General features: G+C 50.6%; 11 protein-coding genes across 11 annotated transcripts; 8 read left to right on the top strand and 3 right to left on the bottom strand.

Moving 5' to 3' along the window:
- Positions 1-70: 70 nt before the first annotated feature.
- M436DRAFT_42708 (TPR-like protein) lies at positions 71-2,015 on the bottom strand (the record flags this gene model as incomplete). Its single annotated transcript, XM_013573557.1, has 2 exons — positions 71-1,860; positions 1,919-2,015. 2 exons carry the CDS (start codon positions 2,013-2,015, stop codon positions 71-73), a joined length of 1,887 nt encoding a protein of 628 aa, XP_013429011.1.
- Positions 2,016-2,542: 527 nt separating this feature from the next.
- M436DRAFT_80281 (tartrate dehydrogenase) lies at positions 2,543-3,692 on the top strand (the record flags this gene model as incomplete). The annotated part of the gene is made up of 2 exons (XM_013573857.1): positions 2,543-2,789; positions 2,839-3,692. The coding sequence occupies 2 exons, from the start codon at positions 2,543-2,545 to the stop codon at positions 3,690-3,692; spliced, it is 1,101 nt and encodes a 366-aa protein (XP_013429311.1).
- A 55-nt stretch (positions 3,693-3,747) lies between these two features.
- M436DRAFT_71321 (LexA/Signal peptidase) lies at positions 3,748-4,447 on the bottom strand (the record flags this gene model as incomplete). Its single annotated transcript, XM_013573774.1, has 2 exons — positions 3,748-3,897; positions 3,956-4,447. 2 exons carry the CDS (start codon positions 4,445-4,447, stop codon positions 3,748-3,750), a joined length of 642 nt encoding a protein of 213 aa, XP_013429228.1.
- An 860-nt stretch (positions 4,448-5,307) lies between these two features.
- M436DRAFT_15628 (winged helix DNA-binding domain-containing protein) lies at positions 5,308-5,997 on the bottom strand (the record flags this gene model as incomplete). Its single annotated transcript, XM_013573392.1, has 1 exon — positions 5,308-5,997. A coding segment is annotated over one exon (690 nt), but the record flags the coding sequence as incomplete, so codon positions are not given.
- A 921-nt stretch (positions 5,998-6,918) lies between these two features.
- M436DRAFT_62257 (uncharacterized protein) lies at positions 6,919-7,530 on the top strand (the record flags this gene model as incomplete). Its single annotated transcript, XM_013573699.1, has 2 exons — positions 6,919-7,110; positions 7,168-7,530. 2 exons carry the CDS (start codon positions 6,919-6,921, stop codon positions 7,528-7,530), a joined length of 555 nt encoding a protein of 184 aa, XP_013429153.1.
- A 1,721-nt stretch (positions 7,531-9,251) lies between these two features.
- M436DRAFT_20836 (uncharacterized protein) lies at positions 9,252-9,593 on the top strand (the record flags this gene model as incomplete). The annotated part of the gene is made up of 1 exon (XM_013573398.1): positions 9,252-9,593. A coding segment is annotated over one exon (342 nt), but the record flags the coding sequence as incomplete, so codon positions are not given.
- A 1,182-nt stretch (positions 9,594-10,775) lies between these two features.
- Positions 10,776-11,656, top strand: M436DRAFT_43111 (uncharacterized protein; the record flags this gene model as incomplete). The annotated part of the gene is made up of 3 exons (XM_013573636.1): positions 10,776-10,907; positions 10,958-11,055; positions 11,122-11,656. Coding segments are annotated over 3 exons (765 nt in total), but the record flags the coding sequence as incomplete, so codon positions are not given.
- Positions 11,657-12,545: 889 nt separating this feature from the next.
- Positions 12,546-15,041, top strand: M436DRAFT_80276 (uncharacterized protein; the record flags this gene model as incomplete). Its single annotated transcript, XM_013573856.1, has 1 exon — positions 12,546-15,041. The coding sequence occupies one exon, from the start codon at positions 12,546-12,548 to the stop codon at positions 15,039-15,041; it is 2,496 nt and encodes an 831-aa protein (XP_013429310.1).
- A 571-nt stretch (positions 15,042-15,612) lies between these two features.
- M436DRAFT_42522 (uncharacterized protein) lies at positions 15,613-22,078 on the top strand (the record flags this gene model as incomplete). Its single annotated transcript, XM_013573520.1, has 3 exons — positions 15,613-15,679; positions 15,837-18,035; positions 18,099-22,078. The coding sequence occupies 3 exons, from the start codon at positions 15,613-15,615 to the stop codon at positions 22,076-22,078; spliced, it is 6,246 nt and encodes a 2,081-aa protein (XP_013428974.1).
- A 473-nt stretch (positions 22,079-22,551) lies between these two features.
- Positions 22,552-23,496, top strand: M436DRAFT_62253 (uncharacterized protein; the record flags this gene model as incomplete). Its single annotated transcript, XM_013573698.1, has 3 exons — positions 22,552-22,676; positions 22,735-23,369; positions 23,423-23,496. The coding sequence occupies 3 exons, from the start codon at positions 22,552-22,554 to the stop codon at positions 23,494-23,496; spliced, it is 834 nt and encodes a 277-aa protein (XP_013429152.1).
- An 857-nt stretch (positions 23,497-24,353) lies between these two features.
- On the top strand, positions 24,354-26,008 carry M436DRAFT_62252 (uncharacterized protein; the record flags this gene model as incomplete). The annotated part of the gene is made up of 2 exons (XM_013573697.1): positions 24,354-24,428; positions 24,485-26,008. 2 exons carry the CDS (start codon positions 24,354-24,356, stop codon positions 26,006-26,008), a joined length of 1,599 nt encoding a protein of 532 aa, XP_013429151.1.
- Between the last annotated feature and the right edge of the window lie 448 nt (positions 26,009-26,456).

The raw sequence follows: 26,456 nt of genomic DNA, 5'->3' as shown, positions 1-26,456 counted from the left end.
TGGTATCACAAGGACTATGCAAAAACGAAAACTACCCAAGCCTCCTCCATCTCCAAGGAATCTCAGCACCCTACACTCCAGACTCTTCAGTCGCTATTGTCCAATCGCCTTCTTCGACGCTGATTTCCGTGCCATCTGCCCCATCCATGCCTCCGTCCTCAAAAATCCCACCACCACCACCACCACCCCTCCTCCGCCTATTCCTCAGCTCAGCACTTTTGAGTCTTTCTCCTAGCAGCCGATCCACATCCTCGTCCTCAGCCTCGACTTTACTCTCCCCCTCCAACCCTTCAAGCGCTCTCTGCAATAGTTCCGTGGCCACAGGATCCTGTGGCGATAGAGCAAGTGCTTCATGCAAAGTCACCGTAGCTTCAAACCACTCTTCCAACTCCAACAACACCAACCCTTTCGCAGAGAAGATAGCAGCATCTTTACCCCCTTGTCTCAACACATCGGAAAACGCGTCAAGAGCGAGGGAAAATTGACCGTTGCGGCGATAAGCATGTGCGAGATTCGTCTTGATATCCAGAGTTGTGGTCGAGGAAGCAGAAGACAGTTCGTCAGCGATGGAGATGGCGAGTTCAAAAGTGCGGATGGCAGAGTCGAATTGTGAGTCTTGGTAGTATGCGACGCCCATCTCATTGAGCACGAGCGGGTCGTTCTCACACATTGTGTATGCAGTCTCGAGGTATTCTCTTGCCAGGGACAGATTGCCGAGTTGAAGATTTTGCATGCCGAGGAAGAGTTGAGGGAGATGGGTTCCTTGGAAGAGGCGAGCGGCGGTCGAGTATGCAGAAATGGCTTGATCGTGTTCACCCTCTGCAGCAAAGGTATGCGCGAAGCCAATCCACGCAGGACCGAAATGAGGATCCATGAGCGAGGCTTTGGAGAAGTAACCACGGGCTTCGGGGATGCGTGAGATGCTGAGGTAGTATGTGCCTACTGCGAGCCAGGTACATGCTTCTTCCGGATGTGAATCTGCCAAGTCGTGAGACAGTAAGAAAAGTGCGTTTGTTTCTTTGAGTTCGAACAAAGCTGCTAGATGGACGGGCAAAGCGGAGAAATTGTAAGGGTCTGTTTCGAGTATTTGGGTGGTTAGGGATAGGGCGTCGCGGAAGCGGCAGTTTGTGAAGAGGAGTTCGGCTTTAGATAACAGAATTGATGAGTTGCTGGAGAGGTTGTAATGCGTGGACAGAGTCTCGACTGCGGCGTTGAAGTCGTCTGGTCTGCTGTACTTTGACAATCTCGTCATGTAGAGCATTTTCGTAAACTCGCCCGCTTCTTGCATACTCGAGGCTGGAGTATCGGAAGCACTGACGCTGTCAAAGTCTAGAGAATCCAAAAACTCCCACTCTTCGGCTGGCGACATGAGCGAGTTCTTCATGAGCTGGTCAAAAGCCTCGAAACACAGCACATCGATACGCACGGCATCTTTGTAGCAATCTTTTGCGCGATCAAAGGCGTTTTGCTTTGCGTAGCAGAAACCACGTAGATAGCACATTGCAGCCTCGAAGCGGATGTTGCTCATATCTTCCTTGTCTCTTTCTTCACTGCGGTCCACTCGATCTGATCTTAATTGTGGAAGTTTGGCCATCTTTCCAAGGGCATTGCGTGGATCGAGGTGTTGTAGTTTCCGGCGTGTTCGATCCGAAGAGGTGATGAGGTGGACGGGGTTCTTGTCGCCGAGGATGTGTAAGGCTTCGTCGTATCGAGATTGCTTGACGTAGCAATGTGCGGCGAGGTACTTGCATGATGGGTTGCGAGCTATCAGGTCTTGGCGAGAGAGGAAACCGAGGGCGCGTGTGTAGTTTGCGGTTGAGAAGTGCACTTGGGCAAGCCAGAAGGCGTCCTTGTCATTGTCTGGCCATGCGCATTAGAGAAGACTGACGAGCAAGACGCAAAGAGTTTAAGCACACACTGGTCAGAGCGAGCAACTTGTCGCCGACAAAAATGGCCGACTCGTACTGGTGTTTGTTCAAAGCATCCTGTCGCCAATCGCGCAGGAACTTTTCCATGATGTTTCAGCTAAGCTATGTTGTGGTGAAGATGATGGTATGCGGAGCAGAATGCTGAATGGTATAAGAGCTGTTTCGTTAAAATGCACTATAGTATCTGAGTAAGGTGTGGTGATGAAAGGGTATTGCTGTTGTCGCAAAAACAATTCAAGCTGCAAGTAAACATCGTCACCTCTTCGGCGTTAACAAAAGCCAAGCTCCGAGAAACTGCACCACCTCCGCTCTGTCTCGTGCTGTTCGAGTCAGTCAGCTATCTTTGATATGGAATCGACCGGTAATAACGTTGATATAGTGACCACCACGTGCCCAGATAGGACCCACTAGGCAGATCGTAGATTCTAATCACTTCACATCCAAGACAGACGTACATGGATACCAAACGGGTCTCATCCTCCGAGGTCGGCTATGCGCACTTTCGTTACTCCGCCTGACCTTGGTATATAAATGCCCCGCTATGCCCCACCATGGCCAGCCGCTGATACTCGTATCGTTTCTCCTCTCTTCCATTGTCGTATTACTGGTGGATCATGTCGAGTACGCAAACTTTCAAGATCGCTGCCATCCCCGGCGACGGCATCGGCACAGAAATCACACAAGCCGCCATCCAAGTCTTGGATAAACTGGCTGAAGTGGATGGAAGCTTCAAATTCGAGTACACAAACTTTGATTGGAGCAGTAAAGCATACAAGGAGAGGGGATGGTACATGCCACCAGATGGAATGGCTCAGCTGCAAAAGCATGATGCCATCTATTTCGGTGCTGTTGGATGGCCAGGTTAACTATACTTGCCGATGAGATGGAACATGGCTGACGTGAACATCAGACGTACCCGATCATATCTCGCTCTGGAGTCTGATCCTTCCCATCCGCAAGGACATGAACCAATACGTCAATGTCCGTCCCACGCGAATCCTCCCGGGCACCCGATCTCCACTCTCGTCCTGCCAAAGTGACCCCTCCACCCTCGACTGGATCATCATCCGCGAGAACAGCGAGGGAGAATACGCAGGTCAAGGCGGAACAACTCACGAAAACAGCCCCCACACCATCGCCACCGAACTCGCCATCTTCAGTCGCGTCGGTATCGAACGAATCATGAGATTCGCCTTTGAGACGGCAAAAGCAAGGCCGAGGAAGAAGTTGACGATGGTGACAAAAAGCAATGCTCAGAGACATGGTATGGTTTTGTGGGACAAGGTTTTCTATGAAGTTGCCGAGGAGTATCCAGATGTCGAGCATGACAAGATGTTGGTGGATGCCATGACGGTGCGTATGGTCAACAACCCGGAGAGTTTGGATACTATTGTGGCGACGAATCTGCATGCCGATATCCTGAGTGATTTGGCAGCTGCTCTGAGTGGCAGTATCGGTATTGCTCCCAGCAGCAATCTGGACCCCACGAGAAAGCATCCTAGTATGTTTGAGCCCATCCACGGCAGTGCTCCCGACATTGCTGGCAAAGGAGTTGCAAATCCAGTGGGTGCTTTCTGGAGCGCGGCTGAGATGGTGAGGTGGCTTGGTCAGGGCAAGTTGGATGGCACTGCAGACAAGCTCATGCAAGCAATTGAGAATGTGACTAAGGCTGGTGTCAAAACGAGGGATTTGGCGGGAAACAGCAACACCAAAGAAGTGACGGAAGCAGTGTGTAGGGAGATTGGCATCGTCTTCAAGAAGTAGGATGGAAGCTGAGAGGAGAGAGAGGCTTACCTTTATCGCAATATTCACACCTTTTTCAGTACAAATTCTCCCACTCGCCGACATCAACTGGTCCAGTTTGCTCGACTTTGGTCTTGATCTTGTAACCATCCCAATGCTTTTGGCCGAATCGTTCCCAGGGCCACAGACAGAATATAGCCTTTCCAGCAATCAACGATTTCGAGACCTGCATCATGTCATGTCAGCAGTTTTCCAGCATACCACAAGCTCCGATCAAAACTCACCGGACCATAAGTGTTGCTATCCTTGCTCGCACGCGCATTATCACCTTCGACCCACACATGACCAAGCGGAACCCTCCACCTCCTCTTCCCAACTCCAAACTCCTTTTGCTCACCAATAGCATCCCAAACCATTCCCTCCTTACTCATCCCATCAATCCCCTCTTTATCCTCTTTCGGCCTCCTCTTCCAATCCAACGTCACCCAATCTCCCTCTAGCGCAATCACCCTCTTAATCCCCAACTTTTCAGGCTTGTGTGGTAGATTGAGCATTACCACATCTCCTCGTTGAAGATTTGCGGTGGGCTTCCATTTTTGCATGAGGATGAGGTCTTTGGTTCCTGTTTCGTTGAAGGTGGGGGAGAGGGTGGGTGCCATGGAGATGCCTTCGATGTGGATGGGTTCGAGGAAGTGGTCGTTCATTGTTATTGTGCCCGCGAGACCGATGAACATGCCTTTGGCGGCCGGTGGGACCCAGAAGGGAAGGCGGTTCATGTTTTCGAAGTTGAGGTATGCGTATTAGAAGACTCGAGGCCTTGTTCGACTTTGTAGCTGCTGGCTCGTGACTGATCGCGTGTGACCGGGTGTTGTTTCTGAATGATCGAGGGTATCGCTATGGCCCGGAGAGAGAAAGACAAACCCCGAGGTGTGAAATAGTGGAAACGATGGCAATGATGATTGTCGCGTCACTCGAACAACTTTCTGGACGTGCTTCGGACTTTGCGGAATTTGTATGACATCGAGGAACACCCTGTCCTCAAAATCCATGTGACCTCAATTCAACAGACGTGATTATTTGGTGATTTCGACATGTTTAGAATGTCACACGTTAAACAATGTTCATACAGGAGTTGCTTTAAGACAGATAAGTGGTAAGGTGAGCGTCAGATTGCTTGTTCTGTGTTGAGAGCATGAATAGCACGCTTTCCAATTGGACTACCGTCAAAACGGGAACATCATCACAAGCAGAAGCATTACCAGAGGCCAACCCATGTCGAGTCAAATATCGGTAAATTGCTTTTCAAGAGTAGTCTTTCCTTCCAACCACTCGCAGGTATCGAAGCCCGGAAATCCGTACAACCACCTCCCAGTCCTTTTTGCAGGAACAAGAAAACGCCATGACCCATGCAATATCACTTTATTCGTCAAGCAAGATCATCTGCCATCCACCGTTGATCTTTTGATCGTATCTACTCGTCGGTCTTGGTCTTCTTGGCCTCACCCTGCTGGCCCTCGTCCTCGCGGCCACGCTTGCGGTCCTCACGCTCTGAGTTGCGAGTGTTGGGACGCTCCGAACGATCACCACGGTCGCCGCCACGGCCTCCACGGCCGCCGCGACCACCTCTGCCATTTCCGCCACGGCCACCGCGTCCGCCACGACCTCTTCCACCACGGCCTCCACGACCGCCGCGCTGATCGTTGTCTCTTCTCTCCTTCCAATTGTCGTTGGGGGTGATGGTGCCGTTCTTGATGCCCTCGAGCTTCTCGTCAACGTAGGCCTTCTTGCTCTTGATGCTCAGCTCCTGGCCCTGGAATGCGGGCTTGGGGTCAAGCTTGAGGAAGTCCTCGGCGGTCTTCTCATCCGAGAACTCGACGAAAACGCTGCCCTTGAACTCGCCGTTAGCGTGTCTGCGTAGGCGCACGGCGTTGAAGGTTCCGTAAACAGCGAAGAACTCCTCAATATCGGTCTGGCTGGTGGGCTTCTCCTCGCCGAAGCCCTTGGCGTAGATGCTGCGGGCCATAGTCTCGTTCTCAAGCATCTTGCGGTTCTCGTCCACATTGTCGCTGAACTTCTCGCTAACAGGCTCCTTGCGAGTGATTTGACCGTCATCGGTAACGTCGATCACGGTGCTGGCCTTGCAAGCCTCGAGGACGGCCGAGTAAGGCTGGAAGTGGCGCATGCGCTTGAAGTTGTGAATGACCTTGAGATCAACGGGAAGGTTCTTGTGGCCGCCGGTCTGCTTGAGGAGGTAGTTGTCGGTGGGGAGGTTGGAGTCGGAGAAGTAGAATTCGACCTGGCGACGGATCTCATCGGGGTCGCTGCTCTCTGGCAGTTCGTCGTAGTTGGATCTGACGCGCTTGGGCCCGCGGCCATTGCCCTGGGGACGTCCGCCTCTCTTCTCGCCTTGGTTCTCAGCAGGCTTGGAAGCTGTATATATGTCAGCGAATGCGCAATGAGTTTGCGCGAGATGGACTTTCGTACCCTCTTCGGTCTTGTTCTCAGCCTCAGGCTTGGTCTCGACAGCCTCTTCCTTCTTCTCGTTCTGCTCCTCGGTCTTTGCCTCGGCCATCACAGCATCTTCTGAGGTGGTAGGTGCGGCGGAGAGCTCGGTGGTCTGGTCGGGGTTGGAGGTCTGCTCGACGGTCTTGTCGTTCGAGATGGAGGTGGCGGCAGGGTCGGCCTCGGCGGGGGGAGAGACCTTGATGTCGGACATTGTGATGTGTGGATCGCGATCTGTGTTGCGCAATTGAAGGTGGAGCTTCGAGAAGGGTGACTCAGAGCGACTATATAGTGACAGTCGTTGTAGGTGAGATGAAAAGGTGTGGATGAAAGGTCGAATCAAAAGCTACACAAGGTCGGCTGCTGCTCAAAAGCTTCACTGCGCTTTCCAGTTTTTTGCTTGCGGCCAGAAATTCTTTTGGTCCGTGCACTCGCGGCCTCGAAAGCTCTCATGACTCGTGCGGGGAAGCGCTCTAGGCATCAGACATCACCTCCTGCAGCTTGCCGCCTTCCATCCTTGATTTTGTGAGTGTCTGCTTGTTTGTCCGGCACTTCGGCCAGGTTTACTGCGAAGCCCGTCCTGCGGTAGGGAGGGTATCGATCGTTTGGTTGCGAGGCTCTTAATTGTGATTGTGAATGTTTTTCCAAAGCCAGGTCGTACACTTTTAGACTTGTTTAACCTTGTCTTCTTTCTCATCCACCTCTCGGCATCTACGGCTCTTTGAGAGTTTCACCATCTGTACCCATGTCGTCAATGCTTGGATCTGGCCTCCAGGTGAGCACCAAATCTGTTCGTAATTCTATCAAGTTGTTCGACAATCAAGCTCTTTCCGATGTTCAGATCAAATTGAGAGATGGTGAGCGCATATTTGGCCACAAGCAAATTTTAGCCCAACAATCAGAATGGTTCTTCCGAGCCTTCAATGGCAACTTTCCGGTACGTTGGGAATAAAGAATCGATACACCACCATAGGAATACTCACCTTGACACTAGGTCGCTTCAAGCAAGGAAATCTGCCTCGACGATGAAGACGATGATCCAAAAGCAGTTCGTGCTATGATACGCCATATCTACGATCCCGAAGACACGGTCTACCCCTCGACGACCTGCCCCTCGTTCGTGCCCCCAGAAATGATGTCCCAAGTCAACGTGTTTGCTGCTGCCGACAAATACGACGTTCCTTCGTTGCGAGTACTGGTCATTAGCGTTTTCACTCGGTCAATGGAGCATAAATGGCAAAATAATCCACAGGAATTTTGCGCGGTCATCCAACGCCTTTGCGGACCCACTGCTGTGAGATTCGCAGATCCATCACTCCAGATATCTGCGGCCTCATTCTGTTCGGAACACATATGAGACCTCATCAAAACCGAAGCATTCGTCAATATGCTCGAGGAGGGTGAACCTTTTGCTGGACGTCTTTTGACTGCTGTCATCAAAGGCGCAGCCGATAATGTTATCAAGACCTTCAGATGCCAGCATTGCAAGTCGGCCTCAGACGATCATATCAAGAAGAACCTTGAATCAAAATGTATCAATTGCAACACTGGAAACTCTAGCTATGGATCTTCACGGCTCGAGCACTATAAGAATTTTAGACCGCTATGAAATCCCGGAGGAAGCTGGCTCCCGGAATGATGTATCCAAGACACGTCGAAGGCAAGTCTATTGTTCTTGCCTGGTCAGCCACCAGAGGAGAGATAAGAGCGACCCTATTTTCTCGCCTGCTCGCCTGCTCGCCTGCAGATCTTAAATGAGCTATTGTAAAAAGTCCTTATCACGTATGATATCTATAGAAGTGTCGCATTATTACTTCTTCTTTGTAAGACGTTTGCCGAGATAGTTTGACTTGCGTCGATGAATGTGGTATGTATCTCGATGTTGCAAGCAGCGTATTGCTCCGAAACTCCCATCAGATGCTCTCTTCCGTCTGATGGTGTCAGGCAACTCAGGGGTCGAGAGCTAGGTATATGACTGACAGCTCTTTGGTTTCCCCACCAATCCCAATGGTCTGGTGGTTAACATCACAGTTAACACAATTCAAGCTGACTCCCAACTAGTCACTCTAACCAGCACTTGCACGAGTTCGAATCTGACCATCAACTGATCATTTCGTAGCAACTTTCTTACCAGCGGCTTCGGTCGTTCGAGGTGGAAATCCTCTTCAACTTGAGCTTCAGTTCAAGGGTCTCTGAGTGAAGGTGCCCCTCGGCAGGGGGTCAAGTCAAACACCTGAGGCGGGAGGATTTGAACAAAGGGCAGAAACAAACAACATCAGAGGGTAAGTGAACATTGTCCAAACCACCAGACCTGGGATTTCTTTTTGGCACTTTGGAGTACCACTAGTGTCAAGGTCCTTGTATACCCAAATTGAGTTGCGACCTCTGAACTCTGACAGTTTCGTAGTGAAGTTGAGTGGGCTGCTCAAAACTTCTTCCATGGTAATGGGTAGTGGTTTCATATACCATCCGAATGCACAGTCTCTTTGGAATCAAATGTGGCTATTTAAACACTAGTAAAAGAATCCCTCTATTACCATATCTCAGAATGTGACGAAGATGATACATATCAGTCCATTATGATCGCTGGCGCGGTCTGTTGCAGACTGCCTCCATGAGCTGGGCTCCGATCACGCGAGACCACTAGCTCCTTCCCAGAACAGAAACGAAGTTCATCTGTCTCGCGATCCGCATTTTTGTCTCACTCGAACTTCCAACACTCACAACAGCATTCGAAAACTCTTTTTAGGTCTTGAGACAGCCTCAATCCGTGGACGCAACTGTGATTTTTTCTCCACTCTCACTTTCACTTCCACTCCGACATTCGTGGTTTATTACCTCTACGAGAAAATCTCTGCTTCGGATTCCAGCCCTTCCAAACCTCATTGACATGGCGTCTGGAGTAACCACAAACGATTCCTCGGGCAAATGGTCCAACCATATTTGGTCATCAGAAGCAGTTCGGCAAGTCACACTCCAATGCCCGCCCTATGGATACTGACGGTTTTTAGCGCCACCATCATCAAATCGACCAATATCATCAAGCTCGCTTCGACCAAAGACCAAGCTGTGGTGTCAATGCACAAAGAGCTACTTTGCTTCTTCTCTCCATACTATTCCGCTGCCCTCAACGGCAAATTTCTCGAGGCTCAGAAGCATCAATTCGAGGTTGATCTATCCGGCGAGCAACTCCAAAGCTTCGTGGAATGGATTTACACAGGCAAGTGTGCTCAACAGCAAGGTTGGGACTGCTACATCTACCTATACATATTTGCCGATCAAGTGGACATCATCGCTCTACGCCGTGACGTTCTCAGGTGGCTCTCCAAGTCGGCTGAAACGTTGTCGGACTATGCTGGTGTCAGATTGATGTTGAAGAATGTTACGCAGCACTCAGGGCTTTATAAGTGGATGCTAGATTCTTACATTGCCCATTGGGGGCCGCATACCGATGACGATGACCCATGCTTACTCGACAGCGTCATGAATCCCGAAAACCTCATGGCAAACTTCATCTACCAGACCATGAAGGGTATTGCAGTTCGTGATGAAGCTCACGACCCGAACGATCTGAGCGATTGTTCCTGTTGCAACAAGATCTGCGAGTACCATGAGCACGAGAGCAAGGAAGAATGGGAAGCAAGTAAGTCGACACAGTCTGTCTCATGGGCAGCAGCTTTTGACTAACGATCTGCTTAGCCTGCGGTCAATACAAAAGATCGAAGCTGCCAGCCTCGCTGAGCGGGACAAAACAACGCAAGACTTGAAAAGGACAGCAAGCAGACCAATACATCATTCAATCAACAGAAAGAATGGAGATTCGAGATTGAACGACACGAAGAAACGCAGGGGATACGGCACAGGCGCTTGATCCTTTCCAAGCCATCGAGAGTATCGTCTCCTCCGTCAGCCAAGTAGTCTCCCAAACACAATAGTCATCAATAATTAACACTCAGATTGCTACTGCTGATCACTCCATTTCCCGTGTCAGACATACGTTACCTGCTCCCCTCGTTCTAATCAGTCACACACATTCTTGACTGCAGACGAACCTCATCCAGCTTCGCTGTTTGCACTGACGTGTGCGTGTAGATTTGTTGGAACTTGGACTCGGGTTCCCAAATTCACAAAGCACTTGTCTGGCATCGTGTTTTGTCTATTTATTGGGCAAGAAGTAGTAGGCTCGTTTACCATGTAAATGCATAGTATATTCATGAGGACTGATGGAGCCAAGGAGATAACTCCAGATAATTTGTCTCTGCGGACGTCACTCTATTTTCGAAAGTACCATGCATTTGGATAGCCGGTGGATCACTGTTTGAGGATCTCGAATCACCGCATCATTCCTAGATTCTACTAGAGATTTCTTGTTTGCACTGACGCGTATGTGTAAGTTTGCTTGTGTGAACAGCCAACGCCGACTCAATCTTTACCAACGCTCACTGCTCCACACCGTGCTTTTCGACACTCTTCCTTACGCAGAACACGTACTCACACTCTTGACCGAACACACATCATGGCTACCGGGAGTTTCTCCGCGAGCAGCGACAGAAGGTAAACACTTCGCAATCTCCTCTTCCCGCTCACTAATACTGACATGGTTCCAGTCTCTTCGACAACAAATTCCTCTCAGATGTCACCATCAAATTCGGTGGTCAGCAGCTTTCCTGCCACAAGGTAGTTCTTGCACGCAAATCTGAATACTTCTACAGAGCATTCTCCAGCCAATTCTCAGTACGTTGACTACTGGCGCTACCTCCAATCTCATCACTGACATGACACAGGTTGCCTGGAGTAACGAGGTTGACCTCGGTGACGACGAAGACCTTGAAGCCATCCGCGCTATGTTTCGCCACATGTACGATCTTCCATACGTTCAGATGTTGGAGGAGAACACGGTCGACGACACACTTGCCGACGATACCGATGATGGTCTTCCCTTCTGCAGACGTCTCTTTACAGATACCGATAGCACCAACGAGGATCTTCTGTTCCATATCGGAATCTTCACAGCCGCCGACAAGTATGATGTCGCCACTCTTCGCCCACTGGTCGTCAAAAAGTTCAAAGCCCTCATGGAAACCAACTGGGAAAGCGAAAGCTTTGCAACCAGCATCCAGAAATTTACCGGTCCTTCGGCTGGCCATCTCGCAGATAACACGCTCCAGACCGCCGCAGCTGCTTTCTGTGCCGAGAAGCTCCCTCAACTTATCAAGAGTGACGCGTTTGTCAAGATGATCCAGGAGGAAGAGCCTTTCACAGGTCGTCTCCTTACAGGTTTCTTGGAAGGTGGCAATGGAGATTATATTATTCAGCTGAAGACATGCAAGAAGTCGGACTGCCGTAACACAGATCCGTCGACGGCCAAGGACTTCTCTTGTCCTCACTGTGTCGTGTGCGGCATCAGTGGAAGCACTGGCGTTCATACCGGAATCGGCTACGAGTATGGACTTGTCGACTACAAAAAGGCTCGTCTTCTGTAGATGTCGTCCAGTTGCACCTCTGGTATACGACGTTGGAGTGAGCGGGAGGTCAGATCAGCGGATATCAGTGCTTGAGACTCAGTTGAGAGCGGTGCCGATGCATGTAGCTCGATCTGATGAGGCGGATGGAGAGACCATATACTTTTGTTCCAATAGCACTCAAAAAGCAACTGATCTCCGTGTGCAGAAGTAAGTCACTTACGTAGCCATGAGAATGCACAGTTCTTCCGGCAAGCAAAACGTATCCACTGAGATTCGTGGTATCATCGGCTCTCCATCGACAGACCTGGTATCTAGAAAATCCTGTGCATTTTGATGGCTTCAATTGTGATAGGAATAAGATTCGGGATGCAGTCTTGCAACCTTCGCATGTGCTGATGTTAACAACTACCACCCAAATATCGTTTCCGGTAGATCCTTACCGTCCTATTTGTTTGTAGAGTGCTCACAGCTACCCGGTTGCTATGTTCTTCCATGTGTAGATCAGTCAGAGGTCAATTAGATGTTACCATATGAAACAAGTGCAGTTTTATGCCATCGAGTGTGATTTGGACATGAAGAACACTGGAGATATCACACGGCAGTAACCACAGAAGATTACTCTTCGAAAATTAACTCGTGCTTGAAACATCAGTGCCACCCTCCGTTCGTATCAAGTGCCGGGAAATCTGTCTGCATGATGCCCCGCAACAATCTATGCAGACGACTCGTTCCTGCATGCAATGCGGCACCAGGCCGAGGGATCGTCACGACGACCATGGTTTCCCACACATGATTGATCGCTGATTGTTCGCGTTACACAAACATTTAGTTCACATGCACTGACCGACACCCCTCCCAAAAAATCAATCTGGTACTGGCGCCTCTCGCACAATTGTCGCAAACAATCATGGCTTTCAGTGCCTCGCCCTCGCCACCACCAATGACCACAAGACAGAAAGCTCGTCATGTCGCCCAGGCAGGACAGCCACGTCTGAAGTATGTGGTGGACAACCTCAACCTTGACAGCACTGAGGCAGACTCCATCGAAGTCAAGGAAGTAGTCCGCGAGAGATTCAACAGTCTGTGCGAGGAAGCTGGCTGGATGCCCACGGATGCCATCAGGCGTGCACTAATGGTGCTCACCAAGATTGATGCCGGATGGAGACAACGCGATTGCGAAGCAGCTCTGTTTGCTTTCGTACAGCACCTCGACTTCGTGTGGATGAATGGTTGGGTCCTCCTCGGTAGGAAGAAGTTCAAGGCTGGAGTCCTCTGCGTCTGGTACCGCCCAATTTACTCTACAAAGAGCCGATCGATCGAGTTTTGCTACGGCTCTCAAAAGACCGTCTTCAAGCCTGTTGACCTCAACGACAGAGTCGACAAAGACAAAGTTTGGCTGCCATTCACCAAGCTCTTCGACCTACCCAACCTCTCAAGAGACAAGCAGAATCTATATCTCGTCGGCGTTTTTGAGATACTACAAAAGTTCACGTACATGCGCGGTTTTCTGGACCCCAATGGCTCTGAGGATTCTGCTTTGAGGCCTGCCAGTGTGGAACTTCCTTTTCTCCCTGGTTCTGGGTGGCTGAAGCAACAGAGACTGCTCATGGTCGATACTGAGCAAGACCCTGCCGTCGAGCCGCGCGGTAGACTCCAACCAAAGTCGTCGAGTGGGTTTAGTATGGATACTCATGTCGAAAGTGATGGAGCCTACCATCCTAGCAACTCTACATCAGCAGCCAGTACGACCAGTAGCATTGCTAGACCTCGATACAGCGCTGTGTCGATTGTCAATAGTACAGATCCAACTGATTCAGTCTCTACAAGTAATTCTTCGAGAACCGAGCTTGAGCGGATGCGCAGACAGAAGCGCAAGGCTACCAGCAGTCCTGATGGGTCGCCAACTCGAAAACAAGGTCGCCCTTCAAATGCTGGGAAGCACCCAATCAAGAGTCTGTATCGAAGCCACTGCCAAAGGTTTGAGTGGACCCCCTCCGAAACCACACTCCAAACAATTGTCGACCTACTAGGCGCTCATGACGTCGAAGTCAGCATTGCGGAGGCGTCTCTCCTCGCATTTGTTCAGTATGTCGACGTCGTGTGGGAGAATGACAGGATTTTCATCGGCTCTCGTAAGGTCGAAGGCGCTCAACGATATGAGCGTGTTTGGTACAAGACAGTCCACCGCGACGGTATCTATCACGGAGAATTCTCTGTCGACGCCGGGAAGCAGACATGCTCGTTGTCAGTCAGAAATGCAAAGATCGAGCACTTCTCGCCTTTCTTCGATACTCTTTTCGACATGAAAGACCTTGGAAGTGCGAACAGCAAGCAACAGGATGTCTACATCGCTGGCACCTATCTCATACTGCTGCGATATCCTGCACTGCGTAGATATCAGAGACGTAGCTCAGGAACTGGCATCAAGCTGGCTCCGCGTTCAGAAGAGTTCGAGCGACCATTTTCGCCCGAGTCGTCTCAGTCGAATGCCATCTTGCAAGCCATTCATCCTTCGTCCTCTAGTGAACCTGCGTCCAGCATTGGGCTGCAACCCACTCCCGGCGTACAGTTTAGGCAGAGCGATAGTGTCGCACGAATTCTGGCCGAAGTCCTCCAGGAACAAGAGACACATTGCAAGATCACGGCCATGATCCAGAAGAGCGCGCGTGCCTTCATAGCAGAACCAGAGCCAACAACCAGTTCCGATGCACTAGGTAGCCCGCCGTGCGCCGAACCTTCCCAGGTGTCTATCACCATCCCAAAGACATTGAGGCTTCCCCAGCAGCCTCAGGAGCAAAGTGCTCTTGGTATCGTTCACCGCCTCCTGCTCAATGCTCAAATCTCGAGTTTTGTCGAAACCACGTGCGATAGAACCCAGCTTGTGATGGTCACCAACCTTCCTGCCAATTTGTTCCGCCCAACCAATCTCGGATTTTGTCCCGTGGTATCATTTGGGATATCGCCTATCTTGCCCTCCCGTGATTACATCGTGAAAGGGTTGGAAATGATTGCGCTGGGAAGAGTTGAGCCTCGCCAGTCGACTGCATCCCAGCAACGTGTCGCGGCCTCCCAAGAACGCCCTCTACCGGCCCCTGTCGCTGTGATGATGCGCGCACCAGAGAAGTCGAACGGTAGCAGGATTACAATCAATCAAGCTCGAGAGCTTCTTCATCGTCCTCGTGCGAAGATCGAGGCCTCTGGACATGAGAAGGATGGAGGGCTTGAACTTTTCCGGTTTGGAATCACATTTACTTCCAGCGCAATCGAGCAACCCGCTATCAAGCTCGACTTCAGCACCGTCCTCTCCAAGGACACTCCGCCTGTTAGCCTTACCAAAAGCCAGGCTTTGGCGGCTCTTTTCGAGTTCGCAAGAGAAGACGAAGAGTCGCAGCAGGCGAAGTAACTACACTCTGCACACCCAACCGCTCGTAAGTAAGAAGATGGCAAGCAATGGCACAGGGGTCGAAGTTGAGCGGGAGATCGTGATGGAAATCCAGTGGAGCAGGAGAAGAAGTCAGATTTCAGCGAAGTGGATGTAAATGTATAGCTTCGCGGCGGTCGAGGTTCTCGCTGCTGTATACAGTACATATCAGTATGCATCGCTCATAGCTGTACACCGACTAATCATCAGCCTATCAACCATCTCCATCATTATGTCATCGCTTCGATACCAGACGAGTGAGGATCATAGAGTGTAGGACCAACGACGGTCCTCTCGTAACATCCTATCAGACAATGGAAGTCATGAACGCGGAGTGAAACTGCTGGGCTGCCGTCGCCCGTCGCGTCTCGCGTCGTCGTTGCTTGCGCACAGACCACCGAGACTCCGCAGCGTTCCCAACACTCACTGCCGCAACCTGCGAATTCATCCACTCCCGCCGCGCAGGTTCGAATCTCGCCTTGCGCATCCCCATCTGCAATCTTTTTCCCTATATCCGCTTTCGGACCATCCCATCAGAAAGCCATGCTCAGCCATGGCTACTGGCTCGGATGTGTTACTGGAGCACCTGCTGTTCCAGGTCGCTCTCTCTGGTGATATCGGTACGTCTGTCTTTCTCTTGTCGCGTCGTTCGTCTTGGGTGGTCAGATCTCTTTTCCGGTGGAGACGGAAATGAATTATTCAACTTTAATGCATAGAAAGATTTATGTCGCGTCTTTGCTGAACACTGTCATGTACTAATTACATAACGCAATATAGGATTTACCATCACAGGACTGAGCTCAGCTTTTATCGAATTCAACAACAATAACAATGCCGTTGAACGAGATGGTAGCAAAGACGAAGATAACGGTGACGACCAAGATCTTCTTTTCTCCTTGAAACCGCCTGGTGCAAGTTTGGATGCCAAAACTCAAGCCTCGGATCCACAACACCTCGAAAAGCTCTGGACATGGCTTACCGACCACCCTGATATCACCGTCTCTGACGCTGCCTCTACTATGGAAGATCCGTATGGAAAATTCGTCGACACTAGCGCATCAAACCCACTGGCTCCCGTCTTTGCTGCTCATGCCAAGGAGAGATTGTACACCACTGAGCACCGAGTATGGCATGCCCTTACCGACCATGATGTCGACTGGAAGCGAATTCCAAAACTCGAATTCCACTGTCTGCAGGTCATCGCCGCCGCTGGCCGTGAAGGTGTACTCCAACCAGATGTTACCAGAATCACAGGACAAGACAAACGTTCAGTGCCAAAGCGCACTGATGCGCTCGCCGTGAAAGGATACATCACCAAGGAGATGTGCTTGGGTGGTGGCATCAAGACAAGTCTGCTTCGTCTCAAGAAACTGGTACTCGAGCCGTCCACAACCTTCTACACGATACAGGCAAAGGCCGGTAAAGGCGAGGGCGCCACTCGCCGTATGATCAATTATGAGCAGTGGTTCAGCGAAGTCATGACAACTCTAAAGAAGCACGATGGTCTCATTGCATACGAAGACTTGCGCAAGGAGATTGGCATTCATGGCTCGCGTTGGGAGACTAGAGCACTTCACCGATGTATCAAAAGATTGGAGAAGGCTGGTTGTGTTCAGAGACTCCGCGCTCGTCTGGAAGGCGCACGACCCAGACAGGCAAAGAAACAACAAGAAGGAGCCACCCCAGCATACGAACACCGATACGAGATCAATCCAGATGCTCCCACAGAGAAGGTCGACGCCGAGAAGACTGAACATGACCCAGAGAACGTGTTTTGGGTTCGATGCATCAAACTGATGCGTGAGCCTGTCGAAAAGGATCTGGAAGCCTTTACGTCTACCATTAGAGTCGGCAAGGCTGGCAAGGCTGTTGAGGATCAGGAGTCCGATGCAGAAGCAGACGCCGACGAAGATGACGACTATGTCGAGATTGATGCCGCAGCTTTGGATGGACTGGGCAAGATGACTGAGATAACACGACGTGTGCCTCCCCAGTGGCGACCCGACATGCACCACACGCAATTCTTCTTCCAAATCATCGACAACGCTGGGACTAAAGGGTTGAGTACTATGGATCTTGCCAATTTCGGGCTGGGTCCATTCTGGCGTCGCCCACTTGATGAAATCATGGGCAGACTCTCAGATGTCTGGACCGTATCACAACCTCTTCATCTTCGTCACCTTGCCATCGTCAGAGATACTTCCCAGATGCATAGAATATCACACTATGTCTTCCGTAGCTATCACAACTTCCAGAAGATGGTAGCCAACGGTGATGCCAATTGGCACGCAATCGACGTTCAAGAGGCAGAGATACAAAGAAAGCCTGATCTTGATGACTGGGGCTTTCCTAAGGTCAAGCCATCGACTATGGTTGGTCATGATGGCTCACACAATCTCGCTGCCTGCAAGAGTGTTCTTGTCAAATCGAAGGCCAAGCCGAAGAGACCTTTGTGGGAGAAGAAAGCTCTCGGTACCACGGATTCACCCTCAAGCTCGAAGACTCCGAAGACACCCAGAAAGAGGAATAAGCCTGCTGAGATTCCTTTGTCAACCGCGCAACCAGTCAAGTCAGTCGAAGACAAAGAAGTGGCTACCCCTGCGACTGCTCAACAAACAACGATCAAAAAGAAGACATCCAAAGTCATGTTCAAGATGAACCCTAAACGTGTCGAGGCCGAGCTCAATGAGTGGAAGATTAGATCACACAAGCTTGCCGTTTCAAAGGCGAAAGCAGAGCTTGGGTTGAATGCCAAGAAGGATACAACCAAGCCCAGAAAGCGTGGCAGGCCTTCGAAGAGCAAGGAAGTTACTTCCGAAACACCCGTTCAGAGTTCTACGGCAGACACGGAGTCTGTGCCGCCTTCATTGCCAGACGAAGCTGTTTTGCAAGCATCAGGGGGTGCACCTAACGGCACGCCATCACTTTCAGACGAGCAGTCCCTCCAGAAATCCGCACAGCAACTTAGTGAAGATGGTACAGCCGAGTTTGATCAAACCACCGAACAAGCTGGTCCACAAGCTCCTGAGAAGTCTGCAGCCATCCCCACTGAGAAGACAACTGTCAACCCAGAGCTGAACAAGCGTGTAGCCGAGCTCGAGTCCGAGATTCTCAGCTTGACTAAGCCTGGTGTTTACATCAATCCTCCAGGATCTGGACAGGCCAAAAACAACGTGGTTCAGGCGAAGGGCCGACCCTCAAGGTATCTAATTGCGGTGTTCAAGTCTGACAGGCTGAAGTCTCTGCCGTGGTTTACCGAAGAAAATTTCAATAGTCTTCCTTCATCACAAGCAGGAACACCCGAGCCAACTTCGGCCATATCACAACCCGGCACACCTGCTTCTGAGTCTTCAACGAATGACATCGAAGCACCTCCATCAGCCGACGCTTCGAAGTGGACCGCCGTGAACTCTGGGGCTCCTGATACCGCGAGCTCTGCGAAAACAATAGGGCTCAAGGATGAAATAGTCATCAGAAAAGGCAGAAGAATCCAAGTGCAAAGACAAGGGAAACGAAAGGCCTACGAGCCATTACGCCAAAAGGTTGCAAAGAAGCTTGCTGTCGAGCAGTCTGCCGACGATGGCAAGTGGAGGCCATTAGCCGAGCTTGAGGACGCGTATAATGCGCGAGCTATGGAGTCACCCCCTAACACACCCTCAGTGTTGAGAAGAGCAGTACCTGTCCCGGAAGCATCAACTTCTCCTGTCTCGCAATTGTCCCTTGATGCTCCACCATCTGTCGCAGGTGTCTCTGATATATCGCCAGAAGCACACACTGCAGCAGAGCTTTTACTTCAGCAGGCTGATAGTGTGCCTTCTGAACCGGATGAGGCATCGGAACATGCAACCGAAGAACGCCAGGCTTCGACCGGTGCTGTGAACGATGACCTGGAGATGGTAGATGCTGATAACGCCGAAAACATCGTGCAGGAGAGCCCTGCAGCAAGCACTCCAGTGAAGGCTGCTGGACGAGAACAAATGGCATCAATCTCACCGCTAATCGAGTCAGACAAAGTGCAACCTCCCCACGTTACAGATTCACAAAGGATCCTGGAACCTTTCTTCCGCAGAGCTTCGAAACGCCCTGACGCGCCAGTCCCTGTGCAAGAGATTGACGAGGCCGGCTCACCAAGCACGCCTGCTCCATACAATCCATTCGCCAAGATAGAAGTCAAATCCGCTGCCACCGCAGCCCGCTTCGCTTCTCGTGCCAAAGCACCTTCCAAAGTTGGTGTTGGTCGTTCTGGAGGTATTGTCAGCTACAATCGCAACAGGGTCATCTTGGAGATTGTACGTCGCAATGACGGCATGTTCGGCGGTGACAGAGAGCTCTACTATCCTTTTGTTACGGCCTGGGAGAGAGAGTTTCAACGTCGACCTGACCGTCATACTCTGGACAGAGTTCTTGCTGGGCTGATTGAAGAGGGCAGGCTGAAGAGAGAGCGTTTTTCATTCTCCACGTCGGAAGGGAAGATCTTCACCAAGACACTTGTCATGGAACCACATATCGATCCAGAGTCACCAGAAGCGACTGCGCTCAAGCAGAAAATCATCGAGTGTCATCCAATGACATATGTTCCTGAGGGTATCGAAGTCCTGCCCGAGCTCCGTCTTCGTATAGAAAACGATCTGAGGGGTGGCAAGGGCATACCAGATGTGCACAATCCTAACAGCTCCTTCATTTACGACCCCACTGCTGTCGTCACTCGCATTCAAGGACCTCAGAAGGTTGAGCTCGGTATGACAGAAGCCCGAATGAAGAAGGGTGTGACTGCCAGAAGACATAGACGCGAAGAAGAAGAACGACGCCAACAGAGATACTTCGAAGCACAGATGGAAGAGACCATCGACAATGCCGTGGCTGCTCTGACAACAGACTTTCAGCTCGACTCTTATGAACATGATCCAACCAGAGCAGTTGTCGACAGAGGTCCGCGCGGCCGAGGAAGACTTGCCAAGTTGCAACGCTGGGGTGCAGAAGATCAGATTGTTCCCAGGCGTGCTCTTGGCCTACTCACGACAACTGGAAGAGATGCTCAACTTGAAGCCGAACAGAACAGCCGTGACGCAGTCGCAGCCGCTGACTTTGGTGTGTTGAAGCCGCAGCTGATTCCTACTGTTCCCCAGAGAGAGGTACCTACCGCTCCTAGAGTCAGGTTCGAACTTCCGAAAGAGCCTTCTCTCGTACAGATGCTGCATCAGAAGCAGGCAGGTACATTCAGCGTTATTGACGCTCTGTCGATGACTGCTCCTTACCAACGATTCCACCGTCAATCAGGAACGTACTCAACTGATCCTGTTGTCATCACTACATCGAGTCAGCAATCACAATATGGCTTTGTTGGACAGCAGATGCAGATTCCTAGATCGCTTGCAGATATTTTCAAGCAAGCCGGAGAGGAAGCTACTCTGCTCGAGCTACCGACAGAGGCTCCACACGTTGGTTACGAGGTACCACGATTTGCTGCTGTTGGTGTCACCAGACTTCCAAGGTTGCACTCTGCGAGACCACGTCCAGCACCTAGACCTCAGCCAGAATACAAGTCTTATGGTGCCAAGGCGGTTTTGCCACGTTCCAGCAGGACTGGTATCTTCTCCATGTCCGAAAAGGAAGAACAACGCCTTATCTATGCCGTTGTGGTTGTCAAGACTCTTACCGGAGGCTTGGAACAGATTGTTAACTGGGGTCTTGTGCACCAAGTCTTCCACTACAAATTCGATCCCAACTACTGTCGCCATCGTTGGGTATTCCTCAGACCTAAGCTTGGTGGCACGGCAGACAAGCTGCAAGTCGAGTTCCAGAAGTTGTTCCTCGAAGCTTACGAAAGTGGCGAAGTACCTGGCATCGATTTCGTGGAACCTGAAAAATACGACTGGTTGGGCATTGTTGAGTGGGCCGAAAGACGACTCGCTCAGACAAATCCGTTGAACGGGCTGCCAGAGCTGCCAAAGAGTCGACAAACTCTCGACAAGCGCTTCGACGTCAGACATGCTACCGAGGTTTATAACATACCGAGAGAAGATTTCTGGGTTGCTAACGTGACTCATCTGCGCAGAGAAGAGTTGGCAAACAGTTGGACATTTGCTCGTCCACTCGCAGGAACTGCTGAGCTCGCTCAAGACGATGATGAGCTCATGCTGGCTTTGTCCTGGGTCCGCGCCAATGTCATCACTCCAGATCCAGTCTACGATAGCAACCGAGCTCATGAGAAGCTCATCAAGATCGAGGAGCAATTGCCCCAAGCACTTGACCATCTGCTGGGAGCCAAGATTATTCGTATGGAGAATAAAGGCCGCCAAATCCCTGGACGTAATTACGACATTTCTGACTCTGTCTTGACCATGTTCAAACGTCAATGGGATGTTCGCTACCTCAAAAAGACAGCAGCAGCCAAGAAGACTATTGATGAAGCGTTTGCCAAAGATGGAAAGCTTGCTATCAGCTACCAAGCATCCGACGCTGAGATGACTGCTATGACGAACATGGTTGCTGCTGGTCGTGCCAAAGTTGTGCCTCTTCTGCCCGAGACCAACCACACCATGGGTGCTCCTTATCCTCGCCTCACCAAGTGGGGATTCACAGAAGGCAACTACAAGACTGTGCATATGGACAAGTCACGCCTCAATTTCCTTCTCGAGCTCCACCCGACATCTACGTACGTCCACGGTATACCTATCGCGCCCATTCCTGGACCTCCACTCTCGAAGCAATTCCCCGGTGAGCTTGGCCCTCGCCTTCCTCTGTGGACTGATATCCACGGTAATCTCATCAAAGTCTACTGGGAGATGACCGTCATGGCGACTCTCTGGCTTCTGGCCTTCAGACCAGGTCTCAAGATCGACGAGATCAGTAAAGGCGCTTACAAAGGCAAGCTTTGGAACTGGGAGCTGGAGATGTTTTTGTCGTGGGCTGAGAATGCTGGATTGGCCAAGAAGCTGGAGTTCGGTGGTGATAATGGTCCTGAGGCAGACGGCTGGGTTGTGTCAGAGTGGTGGTGGTTGGCATTCGCTACTGAGTAATGCTGTGAAGAGAAACGAACAAAGGTGGACTGCTGGTGTTGAAGCAAGAGGAGATGTTCATAGCATGCACATAACCCTGTATTACTTCAAGAAGAATCAATAATGCTTGTAAATATTGGGTTGGACCCCAAGAAGCTCGTGGTGTTGCCGTTTGTGTGTCTCACGTGCGGTTCAATCACTTTCTTACATCATGTTTCCACAATAAAGCCCACAACACAAACAACCTCAACCATTTGCTTCGGTATTATTTGTTGTTCATCAGCTGAGTGCGGCCGCTCGGGTCTCAACCTTCAGACGCCCTGCGTCTACATTCTATTCATACTATTGACACCAGGACGCCGTCTGGCACACAAACATTCATTTACCTTTCGCTCTCATATCAACTTCACTTCGTCAGCTGAGCGTAATTGATCAACTCTCGACTTTCTGCTGCGCATCGCATCCTTACTAGCGCGTCAATCAGTCTAAACATCATGGAAGTCGCCCACATCGCCGCTCAACTTGCGCTGCATACGCTCGACAAGCCAGAACACGATCCGTGTCTCCAGATGGCAAAGTCACCGGCAATTCTACGTTGTTGGACTCGAGAACAAGTCAGGTATCTCATCACGGATGGGCTCCTCAATCATAAGATGACACGCTGATTTTTCCGAAAGACAAATACGTGAAGACAGTCCTGAGACTGTGAGAATCCGTGTACCGCATTGCGACGTACTTGGGTTGGCTCCTATCGACATTAACAAAGCCTTGCTCAGCCGATTCTCGCCGTACTACAAGGCAGCATTTCACAGAGGGTTTTCCGAAAGCGCGCAAAAGATCTTCGACATGAACATCTCCGCCGTGGACATGCACTTTTTCAAGACATGGTTGCGTGATGGCCGTTTGACATCTCGATGGGATAAACTGACACTGGAACAAACCATCCGGCTCTACATCTTTGCCGACTACTACGACTTTCCAGCTCTCCGTCGTACAATCATGACGAAACTCGTCCTCGACAAATACGGAGACAGACTCAACACCAGATTTCTGACTCACAAGGTCCAAGACTATCTCTCTGAACTTCCTCCAGCTTCGCCACTCTACCAATGGCTGGCCATGGTGTGGGCGTGTCATAATAAGGGTTATTCCTACTCCTCGCAAGCCTACCGTTTGGAGAACCAGACGCCTGAAGAGTTTCGCAATTTACTCCACAGCATCAGAAGCGATGGACCCCTGCCAAGGGTATGCAAGTGTTGCTACCATCCCTGCGACTATCATGAACATGAGAGTGAGCAAGAGTGGGAAATGAGTAAGTGCATCTCCAGCCTCATGCCAGGACCAAGTGCTGATGTGCTACAACAGCTTGCCACGTGCATGAGCACGTCACAGCAAAGCCGGACCCCTCTACCTATCGCAAGTCGTTCGAGATCCCTTGAGCAGAATATCGGAGCAAACATCTTGAACGATCCTATCTCTCTGGCCGTTGTGTGGGGATAGCTATACTGCGCATCTTGATAGACCAGTTTGAGCCAGGGCATCACAGAGACACAATTTCTGACAAGGAGCAAACTGTATAGCTCTTTATCTTGGAGGGAACTTTGCAGAAGTCCTTCTCCTCGACATGACTTTGTTACTGCACGACAAGGTTGTCGATTCCGCGTTCTGGCGAAAGCAACGGTGGTGTAAGAGGACCTCTTTGATTCTGAATCGTTTCCAAAGCAATTATGCAGTACGTGGAGAGTAGCAGACCGAGCCATAGATCGTACTTTCAATGTTATGAACCGCTGAGGCCAAAATAACAGCCTTTCTTCTCGCGTCACATGTAACAGATGAACATGGCTACCGCTTCCTTCCCCTACCACAATAGACACCCGACCATCAATATCGGGATACTGAAGAGTAGCTATAGACATGTCAAAAAAGGAAGGTGCGAGGTCAAGATGTATGACTCCGGAGGTGGTAGCGACTATACGTAGTCTCCGCAACTCTTTCGTGAATGATGATCAACAAAAGCCAGAAGGACCAAAGTGTGAGCTGGATACTCTACCATATCTTCGGGGGTGATAGGAGTCGGTCTCTTAGTCTAATGCTTGGCGTGTTGGGAGGTGAGGTGTGAGGGATCTCCCACTGCGAGTAGCCTCACCCAAAAACCCAGCAACTCGATCAGCGGAAGTGAAGGAAAGGATTTTCGCGAGTCGCAAGTGTTGGCTGCTCGATCACAAACTCTTCTTTTCTTCCTTCGTCCTTCTCTACCAACACGCTACTCCGTTGCGCACTCAACAAGAACAACATCATGTCGGCGCTGTTAGCAAGTCAACTCGCGGATATGCGGGCAAGATGGGACGAATTGTGTGCCTCCGGAGACGACGTAAGCTTGCTTTTCCTTTGATCTCGATGCTGTTCTTTGTACTCACCGACGAACAGACTTCTTCTTTGGACAATCTCAGTGATGAAGCACCTTCTCCAGCCGAGACACCCAGTAAAGACAAGCCTTATACGCTCGACACGCTCGACACGCTCGACGGAAAACAGTCCTACTCTCACAACATTGTGGACACCGAAAGCACCCTACTCCAGCAGCAAACGGCACACGAAGATGACACTGTCACTATCGCAGCCAAGGATACCGAGCTACAAAAACTCTCACGTGAACTGGAGAGAGCAAGATTCAAGCTGGACTGGTCAGAGAGAAGACGTCAATCTACCGATCGAAAGCTAGCGGCCTCAGAACTAGAGTGCTATGAGTTGCGGACCAAACTCAAAGTTTCCAACGAGATCACCGACAGCTTCAACACGATAGCCACCCTGTTGAAGGTCAAGCCCGAGGAAGTTATCGAAGCCGTTGTACAGCTCAAGGATGAAAAACCTAGCAGAGGCTCATTTGTGAGATGGCTCTCGGCTCTGGTCTCTGACGATTGCGAGACAAGAGCTGTCGCCGCTGAGGCTCGTCTCAGAATGTATGCTGAAGTCGATTATCCAGCTCAAGTCCGCGCAGCTCAGGAAGAGACGAAAAAGGCAAACAGACGAATTGAGGCTCTAGCCAGTAGGCTTTCGGCAAAACAGACCGCTCTGGAGGTTACGCAGGTTGACGCTGACAAGATCAAGACGCTTGAAGAGACCATCGCAACGAACATGGACAAGATCAAGACTCTTGGAGAGACCATTGCGACGAACAATGACAAGACCAGAAATCTGGAGCACGAAGTCAAGTCCAAGACTCTGTTAGTATCGCAACTGAAGGAGGAGAACACAAAGCTTCTGAATCAACTGGAGTCGGCTCGTGTCACGTCGGAATCAACAGAACAAACTATCCTGGGCCACCTGAATACTGTAATCCAAACTCAGCATCAATCGACCGAATCAACGGGAAAGCTTCAGGCTCTGGTAGATTACCAAAAGAAAGCTCTGGCCGACATTCAAGAAGAGCTCACAACTTCCAGGAACGACCATTCCGTTGTCCAGCAAGAGCTTGAAGAAGCTAGGAAGAACTTCGAGACTTCGAAAACAGCACACGATGCATTCTATTGCGATATCAGCACAGCGATCGGATGGGGTTACTACGGCAAAGCGACCATCATACGTCGTATTGTCCAGTTGAGGGATGAAAGTGCTGCCGTGAACTTGGCCCTCGAAGATGTCGATGGTCATACCACGATTTCCAAGATCGGAGTTCTCAAGACTGCTCGAGAGGATCTAGAGACCGCCAACAAGGAGCTCGAGGATCACCGCAAAGATCGCGATGGCATCTACAAGACACTCGACGTCTCAAGTTGTCTTGGAGCTCACCTCATCATCGGCGACCTCAAGCTTGCTCAACTGAATCTGCAGGTTTTTCGCAAGGCCATTGGCAACTTCGAGGATGAAGACGCAGTCGGCGAGATCGAGAGATTGCAGAAAAGGGAAGTCGAGCTGGTAAAGATGGAGTCTGCTCTTCGCGTTACTGAATAGGAATCAAATGATGCTAGGCTCAATGGTCTCAGGGCTATCTGCCAGAAGGAATGACGATGGGAAATGTAAAGGATGTCTCGAAACTTGCTATAGCTAGCAGTGCTGGGACTGGACAGACTGGACTTGGATATCCAGTGGATATCCAGTCCAACTGGATTTCCACTGGATTAATGGACTTGGACAGAGGGGTAGTCCAACTGGACTTGGACAAAGGGGTGTCCAAGTCCAGTCCACTGAGTCCCACCACTGATAGCTAGACTCACAATGAAACGATTCTCGTACGATTCGTAGCAACCTCGCCAGGATGTATCGTGCACCCCCGGCGACGAACAACTTGCTGAGACCGACCAACCCCAGGGCATGATACAGAATGTCGCAAGGGAATTCATCCAAAGATGCTCCATCGGTGAAGTACTACAACACTTTCTGAGCAACGGCTCAAAGCATG

The sequence above is a fragment of the Aureobasidium namibiae genome (genome assembly GCF_000721765.1).
Source record: "Aureobasidium namibiae CBS 147.97 unplaced genomic scaffold scaffold_5, whole genome shotgun sequence".
Taxonomy (NCBI): Eukaryota; Fungi; Ascomycota; class Dothideomycetes; order Dothideales; family Saccotheciaceae; genus Aureobasidium; species Aureobasidium namibiae.
Note: the sequence above shows the minus strand (reverse complement) of the source record. Positions and strands in the feature narration are given on the sequence as shown.